We start from the raw sequence: 16,123 nt of genomic DNA on the forward strand, positions 1-16,123 counted from the left end.
GCATTATATGTGTCACACTCATCAGAGGAATTCTGTTGAGAAAAGAGGCACTTTTCAAGCAGTTATTCAATAGATATGAGTGTAGGCACTCTTTTAAGTGAGTTGAATTCGATTTGAAGAGCGATTTCAAATTTAGAGATCAATTTCCAGATAGTTTACATTCTGAATCAGTGTTAACAAGGAGTTCTAACAGAGTGATTCATAGTAACAGTGAAGAGTGAACAGTATAAATAATCATGTAAGCTCTTTGTGCTGAGTTTTAGCTCATCCATTCCCTTACTCAGTGAGCATCATCTCTCTATTGTTCATCTTTCAATGAGAAATGAGGACTCTATTCGTACTTTCAATACAGTACTGTGTGCCCAGTTAGTAACTCGGTAAGCGTATTGTAGCTCCGCACGCTCAATACAGCTCCGCACGTTTAATGCACCTCTGCTTGCTCAATATAGCTCCTTACTCTCAAACCTACCTCCATACTTTCAAGCGGCTCTCTGTGTTCCAATCATTTTGAATTAAAATTCGAATGGAAGTTTCATCAACTAATGAAAGGCTCAGAGAGACGTAAAAGAGCTTCCGAAAATATTCTTAAATATATGTTTTGGGATGGTACCCATGATAGAACTTGTCAGCTCATTTAAAGCCTTTGTTGGGGAAACTCTAGAGATATATTTTATCCCGGTAATCCCTTGGTATCACTGCATAGATTACTTCTTCTTGGGCATTACTACTACGGGGTGATGAATTGGCTGAAGAACTATCTACATTAGGTTAGGTAGATATCGCGGGGTCATAAGACCATTAATGGACCTGTTTTGGCCCAGAGAACTCACTGATGTGTTTGATTTTGTCTCTTAACTTGATAATTTAGCTATAGAGTGTTTAATATTTGTGGATTTATATGGAAAATTGATGAACGGAAAGACAGCAACGGAATTCAATTATTACTTGCCTAATTTTATTTTAGTTATTGTCTGTAATACTTATCACTACTGTTTTTATTACATATTTTTTCTATTTTAATCCATCTTCAATGAATCATGGATCTGACGAAACGAACTCCATTTAAAAAAAACCTTAGCTAGGGGTAAAAAGTGCGTACGAATATGGCAGAAGTTCCTTGTTGACCTGCCGTTATCAAATAATCTTCATTATCAGCTTCAGGTAAATGATACCTTCGCCATCTAAGAATAGATAACTTGTTTTTGTTGGTATCCAGCTAAACCTCGTCACAGGTTTCCGTATTGTTTGTACTGTTTTTTTTGTCTGCTTGTTATCGGAAAGACTTGCCAAACTGGATTAACACAACCCCGTCACACTACACCCGCTGCTGCTGCTGGGTAAGATTCCGCCGGATTAGTTCGTCCTGCTGCTGTGTTGTGACGCCGCGGTCCGCGGGTGCGGATGATTCTTTTTGCTGCTGCCGCTGTCGCCGGGCCGCGTCAGCGTTGACCGTGAATTCGTCCAGGAAGTTGTTGCCAATGGTAAGCTCCCGGTCAAGGTGAACGTACGGGCCGAAGATCTCTGCAAGCGGAGCAAGTCACAGCCGGTTTGGATTAGGAGTTGTTAGTGTGGTTAGAGGTACGGCGGCCTAAACTTACGATTAAACGCTGGCCAGTGGGGAAGATCGCGTGACTTGGGAACGCCCTCCACTATGAACGACGACCACAGATCGACCATCTTCTTTGCCATCGCTGTGTCCGGTTCGTTCAGCTGGGCAGCGGTGGGTGGGTAAGGGAAAAGGTACAGCAGATCGTTGGTATGGTGCACACCTCCATCGAACGGAATGTGACTGATGTCCTGATCGTAGCCGAACCGGGTATGCTCACCACGGTAGTCGAACGAGTACACGAACGTTCGATCCGGCGTGTGGCGGCTGTTGTACTGTGCTAGTCGCAGCACGCTTGACTTGATCAGATGCATTCCACAGAGCTGAAGATCAGGGAAGAGTTAATTTTGTCATACAAACGGAGCAAGCTTCACGAGCGTTACGATCACTCACATCGATCAGCCCTGGAACCATCTTCAAGATGTCCCCATTAGCAGCCGCCTCCATATCGAGCATACTCTTCACGGCGAGTGGCGTCACCGAACACGACACCTCAACCGTACCGAGAATTCGCTGAATGTCCTCGATCACATCGTACCGCAGGAAGTCCTTCTTGTCGTGCAGCTTCAGCGCACTCAAGATCGTGAACACGTCCACCAGCGCAAACGTACCCTCGTCTTTCACCACACCGGTAAGCATGGGAATGTTTTTCCTACCACCACCGGCCTTCATCACCTCGTACGGTGTTTTGGGGAAGAGCTGTGATGGACCCCCGATCGTCATACGACCACCGGTGTTGTTGATTCCCTTGTGAAGACCTTGCCACTGACATCGAAAAGGGGACTTTGTAATAAAATTACTCAAAATAAGAAAATAAAAACCACTCACGTTGTGATGCATGAACGCCTTCAGCAGCGTGTACGTGTCCACCTCCAGCAGGAACTGCTCCACCTGCTCCAGCGGTGCTTTCGGATCGAACCCAGCACGCCGCGCAATGTCTCGTGCATTACGCTCCCCATTATGATCGAACTGCCAGCTGCCAAAAGCAGCACCCGAGTGGAGAATGATCTTTTGAAAGTACGACTCCTTCAGGGCCGGACTGAACAGCAACGAAGACAGTATGCCCGCTCCGGCCGACTGTCCAATGGCCGTCACCTGCGTGGGATCGCCACCGAAATGCTCGATGTGCTTCTGAACCCACTCGAACGCCAACAGCACATCCATAATGGCCGCATTGCCCGGAATCGTCTCCGTCTTGGTGGACATAAACCCAAGCGCACCGAGCCGATACTGCGGCACTACCAGCACGATATCCTTCTCCAGCAAGTACTCCGGTGGATGCTGGGCAGCACTACCACTGTAGAAACCACCGCCGTGAATGTAAACCGCCACCGGACGCTTGGCGGTAGTGTCCTTCGTATACACGCACAAACTAATGCAATCTTCCAGGTTGGACGATTTTAGTTGATCTTTCGGTAGCTTCTTCAGATCACCGTAGCACGGTGCTCCCTGACCCCGGACCGATACGTCCTGGATGCCTTCCCACGGTTGGGCAGGGATCGGTGCCTTGAAACGGTTCTTACCGACCGGGGGTTCGGCGTATCGTACGTTCAGGAACTGTTGGACCGGTGCCCCCGTCCAGGCAGTTTTGGTGTAGGAACCTTTGAGCTTTCCCAGCCCGGGCAGATCAACGATTGGGTCGTGATCGTTGGAGAAGCTTCGCTTAATTACTACGCCGTATTGGGACACCACACGCGTTAGCGTTTCTTTCGAGGAGTGATGGCGCACTGGGAGTTGTCGGAGAAGCTTAAACATTGTGTGGCTTTTGTTTTGGGAACTATTGTTCACTTGAAGATCACGTTAAAACGAGCTTTTATTGTAGTTTACACTTCACAGTTTTTGCTTGTTTCTTTATTCCACTAGTAACACTTCACTTCTAACTTTACAAAATCACTTCAATGCTTCTTTCAAGATACAACTAGTCCCGCGGTCACCTTCCAACTAAACGGACTTGTACCCGTGCTAGACAGTTTTAAGTGAACCTAATGTTTTTGGCCATCTCCAATGCAATATCGTGAGTGGTGGTAATGTGTTAGTTTGTTATCATTCCTTCCCTTTGTCACAGAAATAAACTACTGGAATTTGGTATCCATTTTATCACTCGTCAAACCGAATGATGATCCTCCTTTTGATTAAAAATTAGGGGAAAAACATCGAAACCTCCAAAATAACATCGCATAACGAGATAACAACGGGAGGAGTAGTAAGTTTGTCTTACTGTTGTAGACTCCCACTGAATGAATCGGATTGTTTTTGCGTATGTGTGTGTGTGTGTGTGTGTAGTTCCGATTCAGCGTTCCCCAGGCTTAGCGCATATGAACTCATCGGTGGTCTAGCTCTTTCGCGTGCATTTGTTACAACTTATCTATTGCGTTCCGCATTTCGACCGAATTCCGATACAACGCTATGGCGGGTGACGTATAGGCCGACCAACCAATGGCCAGTTTTTGCGTGGCGTGAGGCGCATTTTTGGGATTATTCGGGAGTAGATATCAAGCTGACGAGACAGTAAGGCGATGGGCGCCCAGCCTGGAATTTCTTTTTCGCAAAAGCCTAGCCATGGATTAGCGAATTTTATGGAGGCGTTGGGGGTGTTATGACCGATAGGTTGAATTAGAAAAACGAGCGTAATAAACTTATTATTTGCAATAAAACGACTTATCTAATTTATGATAAAGAAATCTCACATGTTTTGAATGCTTTTTGCAACATTGCCTTTTATTCGATAACCCAGTGCGTCCTGTTTTGTGTTTGTCTTATCACGCATTCTCACCAAACCTTACATATCCTCCAGCTCAGCCTTATAGTAGTGCAGCGGCTCATTGTTGGCCAGCTTCTCGCGGATGCGATCACAGCGCTTGCTGGCCACCTGCTTATCCTTCGGGCAGGCCAGCGCCATCTGACGCCACATGCAGTACCCAAAGTTGGACGTTTCCGAACTGCATTGGCCCGCTTCCTGGGGCATTTTGGCCGCCTTGTCCTTGGCCTCCTTGACGCAGGTTTCGATGTGTCCGGCCAGCAGCGGCTGCTGCCAGTCGTCCGCCGCAAAGTTGCTCTTCACAAACTCCATCAGCTTCGGCTCGATCAGCGTACCGTCCTCGTTGACGACTTTCTTCTTGCGGCCGACGCACTCCATGGCGCAGATCACTTCCATCTTGGTTTTGTTGAGCCGTTCGCACGAGAAGAAGTCGACCGGTTCGTAAGCTATGGGAAGAGAGTGATTTGAAATTGGTATTGGGAAAACAAATAGCTAAAATCGCTTCGTCATGTTTACCTCCATCGGCCTTGTTCTTGTTGCGCACCTCCATGAAGCACTGCTTCTTGATTTCGTGGATCTTTTCCATGTTCTCCGTGTTGGCGTCGTTGCAGCATTTGTACTTGCGCTTGCACTTATCATCCTGCACTTCAGACGCCGAGCGACGGAACCGACCGAACATGATGGGCTCATCTGCATTGTCCAGCAAATCTTCCATCAAGACCTCATCTGTTTCAAAGGTAAATAAATATATTTAGCAATGATCATTCAATATTCGGCATCAAAACAAGCACTTACTGTAGAACGAATCCTGGAAATCGTACGCAACCACACACCCAACCAAACCGACGAAAAGAGCCAACTTCAGCATGATGTAAAGAATCACCTAAACACTGTTTGCAGAACGAGAAGATCAGCTCCGTTCTAGAGCTTGTTTGAATTTGATGATCATTCGAATGTTTGGGATGCTTTATATACCCTGGAAGACTGCAATGGTAAAAGCAAACAGAGCGGCGAAGGTGTCTGGCAGATATGTATTTTTATTTCACTCACTCCCCTTGACGTGTCTATGTTTGTGCAAATTATTATGCTTTGCGTTCTTCCCGGTGATCTGCATCTTTTAGTGTGTTGATGAACAAGGTAAGAGATCTAGTTAGAAGCTCTGATTGATTTGTGCGGAGATCAGAGATCAAGTGCTTTGTACTATAGGCTATCAGGATGCAGGAAAAGAAGTTTTATTTGTTGCGTTACTTAATCATAATGTTTTGTATTTATTAAACAATACCGTTAACATCTGAATTTCTGAAAACATTACATAATATAATAATTACAGGATCTTTTAAAAGTTCTTCCATCATTATTTCATTAAATAATAATATAATTGGTTTAAATAATTGGTTCCATAAATTTGTAGGAATATTCCAATAGCTAGTAGATTATTGAACTATAACTAGACATTATACTGTTCATGTTCAAGTGTAATCCTTTCGAATGTTTATTCGAGTATTTTTGTGTATTTTATTAAGAAACACAACCCATTAATTAACCCATTAACTAGAGTATAAATATATATTGAATAAAACAGATAAAATTTGGAAGAATTCAATAAAGCATTAACATGTTTCAGATGTTATTATAAAAACCTAAATAATTAATTATGTAATCATGAAATTGTGCTACGAGTTTAAAAGTATTTGAGATCATATGCCAATTCTATAGACCTCTGCGGAGGAATCGTAATAAAAGTTAATTAGAACTAATTTTTTTACTATACTTTTTGTAAAAAAAATATCTAAACACTGAAAATACTTCTAGAACTCAATCCCTTTTTAATGCGCTTCATGCTTCATTTTTTTGCGCTTGTTTGTTGTCTCCATTCTACAGTTTTGTTCTTGCCCACCCCATAACAAAGATTGATGATTGATGGGCGTAAGATCCCGGCCGTAAGATTGGGAAAGCTCACAACAACCTTCGCCACATATGACTGGCTCATCCAGCAGATTCGTCTATGCTCTCTGTTCTGGACCAATCGATCCCCATCCAGCGACCCAGTCTGGCTGCCTGCAGAAAATAAAGCAGAAAATAAATATCACTTTCCTAGGAACTTATATTTGCACCATTAGAAACTGGCCCTTCCAGTTAGGCTGGTTGCGTTGCTGTGGCTGTTGTTGTTTTGGCTGATTCGTGCTACGTACGGTCAGGTCAATGATCCATAGAATTACCGAAAACCGACCAATGTATGCCTATGTCTACAAAACTGCCAACGGGAAGAAAGCACGGCTGTAACTGAACAAATGACATGGTCAGACTTCGCGATCCGCCGTGATTGTGCGCTCGGTGTTAATTCTACAGGTCAACAGAACTATTGTGTAAGAGAAAATGGTAATTCACCTACAAATGTACGGTTCTCTCCAAGCGCTGGAGATATGATTCACTTGACTCGCCACGATTAGGGGCAGGGGCCGGGTCGGATCGTGGAGATCGGAAAGAGTTTGTTTGTACACGAAGTAAACTTCATTTCCTTCCTCTCACACGTGGAGTATTGAACAGATTACAACCGCTTTACAACAATTGTGAGAAACTCATCGTCAGCGAAATTACCGCTGCGACATTGCATTGCGGAGATGGCAATTAATGTACGATCAGCACCACGATCAAGCTTGACTCTTATCGACCGCATCGGCCGGTTGCATCGTGTATAAAAGCACTGCCCGTAGGTTCTAGTGGACAGTTGCAGTGTTTCCATACTCGTTCAGTAAGTTCCGACATACGATGGGAAAGGTGTTGATTCTGTTCGTCGGTGCGCTCGTAGTGGCCAGTGTCGCAGCAGGACGATTTGAGCGATCGGTTTTTGCGCCGAGGATAAAGCGCGATGCCACAATGCGCTGTTGTAACGATGGATTCGAAAAGAGTGAAGTGCATGCCAAGTTCGCTGAAGTCCGGACTGCCTGCATGGAGGAGCTTGGTCTGGGTGAAACCACTCGTAAGTTGGTGATGTTAGAGAAGCATTCTTGTTAGGTAGTCTTAAAAGATCGATTTCTTTGCCTGCGACGTCTAGATGAAGAGCTGATCAAAAACCGAGAACATCTGAACTGCATCACCGAGTGTATCGCCAAGAAGGAGGGCATTGCGGACGAGAACGGCGCACTGCTGCACATCGACCTCGCCAAGGTAGTGCTGGAGCACATGAGCACCATCGAGTGGAAGGTACCGCTGGCGGAAGGCTTCATCCAGCAGTGCTTCGACGAGGTTGAGCTAACGGACGGTGCCTTCGTACCGAGCGACGAGGCAAAGTGCAACCCGGAAGGGTTCGACTTTGTGTTTTGCCTGTGGCGTCAGTTTACCCTAGCTTGCCCGGAGGAGTTCCGGGACGATTCGGAGAAGTGCGCCGAGCTGCGGGACAAGCTCACGAACAAGGAGGACGTGAGTGACTTGCACGATGATATAGAGGCGGCTGAGTAGGGCGGCTAGCTGGGTGCGCGCGCCTAGATGTATGCAACCGGAACGACACCGACCTAATGCTGCTGCTGGAGAAATGATTTAAACTTACGGTTAGGTATCCGTTGCGAACGGATGCAAATATGAATAAATAACACACGATCATGCCCCCAATTTGAAATGAAATGCCGTTATTTTGCGTTTAAAAATAGTGGCGAAGTTTGCAATAATTCATTTGATGTCGTATTGACTTATGAAGTCAGCCAATAGCTGCAGTGTTTGATGATTGGTCTCAAAAAATTATTGTTTGTTTAATTAGGCCGGTTTTGTAGAGCATTTAACCTTTTTGCGACCTTCAAGAGTTCAAGCTCCGTATGCACCAAGTCTCTCAAAGTTTCTCAAAATAGCTTATTCTGCTATAGGTAAACCACTCATATCACTGATAGGCAAGCCCAGGGACAGCTAACATCGGCCTGGCCCGAATAAGGTTGTTGAGTTAAGTAAAAAGGGGGAGTATGAGGAAAAATAATAAGAAAAAAAGAAGATAAAGAGTTAATTGATTAATTGATAATAACTTTCCTTAAACGAATTTTTGTTTCCCTTTTTGGTAACACCATTTTTCGATAATTACTCTTTTTGGTAGACATCAATACCAAGACAGCTGGTTCGGGTTCGTATATCATGCCCCTACGTTTGCTAGCAATCATCATACTTTTGACACCTTTTGATAAGTTGAGCAGTATCTAGTGCAATAAATCTAATAAGGGTGAACTAGATAAGAAAAATGGGGTCTTATTGTGTAGAGCAAGATGATTATGGCTTTTCTCACCCAATTCTTATGACGGACAATTAATAGTAGAGCTATCGCATCTTGCGCCATTTATTATGCAGATTGAATGGCAAAACTAAACTAAAAATATAAAAAAAAATAGTAGGTACATTTGAAATAAACGTTTAGTTTTGATCAAAAGAAAAACTCAAACTCAAAAGAATTCTTGGGACTCAGAAGGTCTTATCATTATCTTATTTTACTATACAAGAACTAGTAAAATAGTGAAATAAAAATTGAGATTTTTCAATAAACTGTTCTTAGCTTTTCTGTAACTTGTTTAGTTAAAATACAGTGCAATAGTAAGGGCACTTCTTTATAAGACGATGATTTAAAATATTGGTCTAACTAAAGATAACTGCTCGTGAGCTGTTAACTGGAAATAGTATAGAAAAAACCACACATGCACATTAAATATATTTTTGAATTATTTTATATTTTTTTATTCAAATATCTTTAAACATGTATTAGCTATAATTCATTGCCAGGTCGTAATAGTAACAGGTTGAAAAATAGAGGCGTTTGTATGTAGTGTTGACAAGACAACCGTCAACTGTCAATCTCTATAGTGGAAAATGGGTTAGTATCATGAAAGGCACTAAAAATTGAATTGGAATATTTATTGGAAATTTTGGAATTGGAATTGGAATTGGAATTGGAAAACCTTATTAGAAAAGTGTTACAGTTTAAACGGAGAGCAAATAAAAGCCAACTTGCTCGTTTGGTGGTTAACTATGAACTGATTTATTACAAAAGAAAGCATAGGCTACTATGCCTAGGAAGCAAAATTCTGCTGAGGCAAAGTCCACTCTTTGGTAGTCATAGACTATTAATAAAGGGAAAGGTTAACCAACATTGATACACCAATAAACATGTTTTTATAATATCACAAACCTTAAGACGCACTATAGAAACATGTCGTGGAGTAATCTTTACTTATGCCAGAGTGATATTAGTTCACGCCTTACCATAACAAGCAAGTGAGCAACTTGTTTTGCAAGCTGCATATCTTTGTAAATGTTTTTTTCAAAACCTTTTTTTAAAATTATAAGTAATTATAAAAAGAAACACAGTTAAAACACGCTCATTTACTTCAAACACAGTTTTATTTCTTTGTGCGAACGTTCGTAATAAACGTACAGATTAAATGTAGCAAGGTAGTAATGGTGCATATACGAGTATGACACGTGACGGGCGAAATGACACGTGATAGTGGATGAATGGTCGATGCGTATCTAAGCAGCATGCTGGTTTTGCTCCAAAGCCTGCTGCCGGTACGCTTCGTATGACATTTGGTTCTGTAAAAAAGAAAGAGATAGAATGACGAGAGATGAAAACTTTTCCATAAACTGCAATGCGTTGTGCTTGATTATTGATTTCTTCTACACACATTACACATCTAAAACAAACCATTCCATAGGTTACCCAAAGGGGAAGCGAATTAATACGAATTAATACAGCAGCACAATCGTAACGTAACAGCTCACAAATTACAACCCAAAACGTACGCAAACCAATTAACGAGCGGATACCGTGCACTGAGGAGAAAGTATACTTTTGTTAGCGATAAGCAATCGAAATTATAGAGAGGTAAGACATAAGTCGGGAGTTACAATAGCATAGTATATCCTACACCAGGTTTACACACGGCTAGTAGCACACTGTTAAGCCAACAACCGGTCGGGGCAAGCGCTCACTAACGACTAACCTCCCAGAAAGCATCGTCCCACGTGGGGAAGAGTCGCTTGAAGCTTCTCGGCTCGGCGCCCTGCTTAAGTACAACGATCGGGACCGTCTCCTCCGACCGTTCGGACGGATCGGTACGGATGTACTGGCGGGCCATATCGATCGACTTGCTGCGTTCCTCCTCGGTTGCACCGTTACCGATCCAGCAGTATATCTCGTCGCCACCATCCAGCACCATCACATCGTCCACGTTGAGATCCTGGAGAAGAGTTGTTTAGTCAATTTGAGGTAAAGTTCACCCAAGTTCCCAAATAACACACTCACCTCCTGCTCGTAGTGTGGCACTTCCTCGACGCGCAGCTTCTTGTTGTACAGAATGCGACAGTGGAACAGCCGGGGCGTCAGGAACGGAGCACCAGCCGGATCCAGCTCCCGATCGTACTCATCCTTTCCACCGAGCGCTGCCCAGAACTCCTCCGGTTCCGACTCTTCCGCAACAACTTCGGCACTTGCGTCGGGCGCAACCACACCGGCAATGTTGGCCGCCATATCCTTCTCCAGATCGGACGCACCGACACCGTGCCAGATGTACACGGTGCCCGCCGTCTTCAGCAGGAACACATCGTCCGACGCTAGCGATGCTGCCGTCGGGGCCATCTCCTCCGCTCGCACATCATCGGAACAGGTACCGCGAATGCGGAACAGTTTCGTATCTTCCACCGACTGCTTGCCGTAATCGCCCAACAGCGTCACCATTCTGCCCTTGAACAGCTTCATAAAGTGGCGCGGTTCATTGCCCTGAGCGACGCGCACAAGAATCGCTTTCCCGTTCAGCTCATCGTCCATGCGGACGGCGTGCATGGCCGATGCACCCTTCTCCGTAGTGCTGGACGTTTTGCCCTGCCAGAAGTACACGATGTACCCGTGGCCACCGGCCCGGACCGTGTACTCGTACCGCACGAGGTACGAGTCACCGGCGTAGAACGTACCGTACGCATCCGGCTCAACCGGCTCCAGGTCGTAGTTCTGTACGCGCCATATCTCCACCGCACCCTGACCATTGTCCGGCATGAAGCCGAGCGCACGGCCACCGTTCTTCTTGAACGTGTGCAACACCTCCGGATCGAACTCGGCCTCCGCATCCGACTCGTCCCCGTTGCCCATGGCGGTCTTGATGAGCTGCGCATGGCTAATGCCCTTATCGCGCCAGCTGGCGAAGAATTGCTTGAAGTCGGTCGTTTCTCCGTTCTCCACCACGCGATGTACGGCGGTGTGGACCGGGTAGCCCTTGGCGGTGATAAACTCCTGCGCCTTCACCATTGCCTGGGACCGTTCTTGACCGGTTGCACCCTTACCGATCCACACGTAGATACTGCCTGCCCCGGTGTCGAGGATGTAGCAGTCCTGCTGAACGGGAGAGAATTGTTGAGAAGTTGAAGAAGGCAACTTTGAGCGGTGTGACGATGAGGACGTTATCTACTCACATTAGAATCCAGCATGCTCTGCTTCAACGGACGCTCCCCGATCGGTGTGATCTCGAGCGATCCGCTAGCATCCGACACGTGGTAGAGAGCGATCGCCTTACAGTCGGACCGTTCGTACGCTTCGTCCGACTCCGACTCTTCTGCCACAGCGTCGGGAGAACCTTCACCGAGCACGTCAAAGAATTCCTGCTGTTCCGCGGAGCTTGCAAACTCATCTGCATACCACAAAAGGGCCTTATTAATTCCATTTCAAGGATTAGGCAAGAGACATTCAAACTTCCTACCTAAGATGTGCACATTGGCACGACCCGCATGATCTTGATCGCGAATCTGGCCCGCAGCACTGATCGCCTTTATCTTCTCCACCCGCTTAGCGGAAGCTCCCACGTACACGTAGATATCGTACCCGGCATCCAGTATGAAGCAATCGCCCTTGTTCATCGACCCAATCGACAGTGGCACCTGGCGGACGCGCACATTCTTTGCGCCCTTCACCTGGAACAGACGCTTCTCGCCGGCCGCATTCGTTTCGACCTCGTTGAAGCCGCTCTTGACGCCACCGGCAGCGTAGCGCACACCGCCCGGGAAGTAGCTCAGAAACAGCGAACCCTCGTGATCCTGCACCTCACGATGCTGAACCGGGGCGCCGTTGTGACGATCATCCAGCTGGACGGTTAGAATTGCCGCCGAACCGGCCTCGTCTTGAGACGTTTCCAGCCCAAGCCAGAAGTGGACGTCCCACGAGAGTATGCCACTCTTGGATTCTTTCGTCTGCAAGATAAACGGGGGGTGTTATTTCTCAAAAACAAGGTTCAGATCAACGAGTTCAGAAAACTCTTACATTCAGTACGATGTAGGAATCACCGGTGTAGAATTTGCCATACTCTTTTACCGGTACCGGGACGGGCTCAAAGTTCTGCAAGTAAATAATGCGTACGATCGCCCGGCGGGCTATTAGAAGTGATTCATAACAGTAGCTCAGTACGATAAGCAGGTTTACGTGTGGAAAATCAACAATCAACCTTCTATATAAGTCATTAGCGACCCATGACGAATGTTTCTTCCGAGCGGTTTGAATTTCCCATGACTCACAAGGTCGCAGCGGTAGTTAAATGGATCGCGGCTTAGAAAAGATCGCGGTTCCGCCTTTCAGCTAAAAACTTTTAGGAGTTTTTGGGGGCAAACTAACCAACGGAAATGGTCTGTTTGAACTGGTGGGAACACAGTGCGACGACTGTTTGAGTGGAGATTAGTCGTGTGGAATTAATTAAACAAACCAGATGAGACTTTGCCAAGAAAACGAAAAGGGGGATATAAAGCTCTTGCTGTAAACAGCATGCGTGCAGGTTTTGCAAAGTTTACATTAACATGCTTTCGCTAAAAATATACCGACTGAAATTCCCCAGAAAAAAAGACGTCGGGTGGGTTGCGTTTTGGCCAGATAGCGTGGTAATTGCGTTTGTAAGCCTGGGGTTCTCGTCTGGGGGAGCATAGATATCAGTGGCAGTACACACGATCGATATGACACATTTCGGTATCTTATCTTATCTTGGGTACTGCGCGTCATATTAGCCATTAAGGTAACGCCCGTTCAGAACATGACGAGTTAAATGCTTTCAATCATATGGATCGTATGAGCTGGTCATTTTTGAATTCGTCGAAGAAATGCTGAGTTTATATGTCATAAGAGGAAGATCTTTCTCGTCTTAAAGGGCATCCAAAGAGTCCAAGAAATATGTTAATACGATAAGATCTTTTTCATCTTGAAGAGTATTTTAGTCACTTGTGTCCAACCATATATTATGCACTAGCAATATCCTCCCGCAACTAGAATGAACATCCAAAAGGGGAAGTGATTAATACTCCTCCGAAAAACAGTGTTCTACTCCCATGTAAACAAAACATCTGGCGTACATTAATGCATTCCAGTTGTACTGTTGGGGGAGCTGCGTTTGATGTATTGCTTGCCGTCGTCTATTTATAAAGCTGCCAAGACCAAACCGACTTGCGGCCCGTAGAAGAAGTCGCTTTCCGTTAACACCAACAACATTGTTTTTGTCTTTGTTGCAAACGTTGTCACTTTTTTCTGTTGTTTTTCAGCGTCGATTCGTAACGGCACGTAACACGCATGGTTGATAATTATCAGCTCAACCACATCGCAACAGATAACATTGTGGTTAGCGTATCCGTGAGTCAGGTATTATTATTTACTACCATCTCGGTTGGATTAGATACTGATGCTAGTGTGCTGTGTCGTGCGGTATCGGAACTCCATGGGGAGCTATTTTTCTCCGTGCCGATGGGATGGTCGTGAAGCATTACGCCAGTCTGGTGCCATCGATTTTTGTGTGCCCAAAACTGGCACATCACCATTTCATCTTGCCACCGTACACGTCCCTCACGATCACTCCCTCGGTCATAGGCGTTTCAGTTTTCCGTCATTGCATCTTCTGTGTTTTTTTATGTGTTTGCTGCTGAACCGTGTCGAAATAGGACCGAAATCGATTTCGGTGTCTTAACCGAATAAAAAACTCGCTCACAAACACGCACACTTACACACACAGCGACCCCTCGTGGCCATTTAAAGCGCTTTATCGCTTCCGGCATCACATCGCGAGCCGCTGGTTTGCTGGTTCGCGAATTTCTAACCGCAACGCATCTTCAAAATTGTGTGGTTGATTTTTCTGCCTTTCATTCAGGCACACAAAACCTGTTTTGGAACAGATTGATGCGGTTTTTTTTGGCCTGTGTTGTTGTGACCTTGTGCATGTAACAAACTCGCGGTATTCTATATTCACCTCAATGCGCCACACTTCCAGACCCTTGCTAATGCCGGCATTTTCAAACGCTGGATGCATCGTTACGTATTCACTGCACTTCGTTGTAATAATAGTAGTAGTAGAGGTAAATAGTCACTTGATCACTCGAGAATCCACCTACACTCAGATTCAAAGAGCAAAATATAGAGGCACTGTATGGAGGCACATCCGCAGCACGCGACTTCTTGCGCGGAACTGTAACGCTTCCATTGGCTGAAACCGGCATTTGTACTGGGACAGCGTTTATCTTGGGTGGCGGGTGTGACTGCGGTGTGGGAGTCTCGAAGGGGGGACCACCCTTTCAGGCGGAACTTCCCAGCGATTGTTGTGGTGGTGGTGGTGTTGATGATGGTGGATAAACAGAGAGAATTATTGAGCTTGAACTTGAGCCGCGCCGTTTCGGCACGTGAACATTGCGAGAGCAGCATTGGATTGAGGTGTTTGTGATGGGGAAACAAAAACTTTGTACATCTGAACTACACGAGAGAAAGAGATATAGAGCATTGTGGCTGGAGAGAACTGAAGATGAGTCATTACAGTGGGAGAGTTTTGGTAGTAGACTACAGTGAACTTCACAGTTTTATCAGAAAGGTATTTTATAATAAGAATCAAGTTGAGTAAACACGAAAGGCTCAAAGTCTCTATAAAAATCAATAAAAAAAAAGTAAACACGAATAATTGATCATAACGTTGAGTTGAATGATGTCATGGTTGGAGATATTTAAGAAAGCAGTTCTTTTTGAATCCAAGGAATATACTAAAACTGCCTCATGCATTGAATTGTCTTACACATAAATGGAACATTTTAAATCTTGAATAAAACAATTAAAAAGATCGATTAATCATAATTGATGATTGATAATGATTGACGTATTATACCTAAATCTAATTAACAGTATGAGCTCGGCAAAATATCAACCTTAAACAACCCATAAATTAGTGCGTTGATAACAAAATACTTATAATGAACTCGGCGTTACAGAACCTTTCTTTCTGAATAATCAAATTGGTAATATTGTATAGCCGCTACATATTAGCCCCAACTCATCAAGTTTAGTCGTTGAGGCTTAATTTTTTTCACTGTAGTCATTTGTTTTATTTACAACACTTATGTCTGAAACGGTTTCTAATCTAATCTAATTCAATTGAAAGAATTTAAAATATTTTACAAAATGTTATGCTATTTTGAAGATCTCAGTAAAGTGAAAAAAGCCAGCTTATTGTCCGGAGTACATAACATCTTATTAATTTAATAAATTTTATTCATTAACAAACAATCGAATTGCATAATTGTTGTTGTGTCTTTGTAATGTAAAATTAAAATTGCTGTAAATTTGATCAAATTTGTAAAATGTATCAGCCATCACATTTAGCATGATCTTAGCAACATTTTATGAGAATTGTCAAAAAATAATGCCTGAGACCAAAAATTTGGTGGAAACGATTATCAATAAGCACAAATAATAATCAGTAATAAGGATAATTTATAAATTGTTTAATAAAATG

The 16,123-nt window shown here is 44.4% G+C and overlaps 2 protein-coding genes and 1 pseudogene across 4 annotated transcripts; 1 reads left to right on the forward strand and 2 right to left on the reverse strand.

The window, feature by feature from the left end:
- Positions 1-958: 958 nt before the first annotated feature.
- LOC120902898 lies at positions 959-5,289 on the reverse strand (annotated as a pseudogene).
- A 1,782-nt stretch (positions 5,290-7,071) lies between these two features.
- Positions 7,072-7,973, forward strand: LOC120904167. The gene is made up of 2 exons (XM_040313976.1): positions 7,072-7,344; positions 7,420-7,973. The coding sequence occupies exons 1-2, from the start codon at positions 7,134-7,136 to the stop codon at positions 7,821-7,823; spliced, it is 615 nt and encodes a 204-aa protein (XP_040169910.1). The 5' UTR covers positions 7,072-7,133; the 3' UTR covers positions 7,824-7,973.
- A 1,742-nt stretch (positions 7,974-9,715) lies between these two features.
- LOC120900973 (gelsolin-like) lies at positions 9,716-14,935 on the reverse strand. Of its 3 annotated transcripts, none has more exons than XR_005739265.1 (7): positions 14,597-14,935; positions 12,640-12,714; positions 12,083-12,569; positions 11,799-12,013; positions 10,639-11,721; positions 10,019-10,573; positions 9,716-9,926 (listed from the first exon to the last, which is right to left on the reverse strand). XR_005739265.1 is itself a non-coding variant. In XM_040308619.1 (7 exons), the coding sequence occupies exons 1-7, from the start codon at positions 14,654-14,656 to the stop codon at positions 9,864-9,866; spliced, it is 2,220 nt and encodes a 739-aa protein (XP_040164553.1). In that variant the 5' UTR covers positions 14,657-14,931; the 3' UTR covers positions 9,716-9,863. The 3 variants fall into 3 exon arrangements, 2 of the variants coding, with proteins under 2 accessions (XP_040164553.1, XP_040164554.1); XM_040308619.1 differs by having other exon boundaries at positions 10,337-10,573; positions 14,597-14,931; XM_040308620.1 differs by having other exon boundaries at positions 10,337-10,573; positions 10,639-11,718; positions 14,597-14,928.
- Between the last annotated feature and the right edge of the window lie 1,188 nt (positions 14,936-16,123).

This window comes from Anopheles arabiensis, chromosome 3 (assembly GCF_016920715.1).
Source record: "Anopheles arabiensis isolate DONGOLA chromosome 3, AaraD3, whole genome shotgun sequence".
Lineage (NCBI taxonomy): Eukaryota > Metazoa > Arthropoda > Insecta > Diptera > Culicidae > Anopheles > Anopheles arabiensis.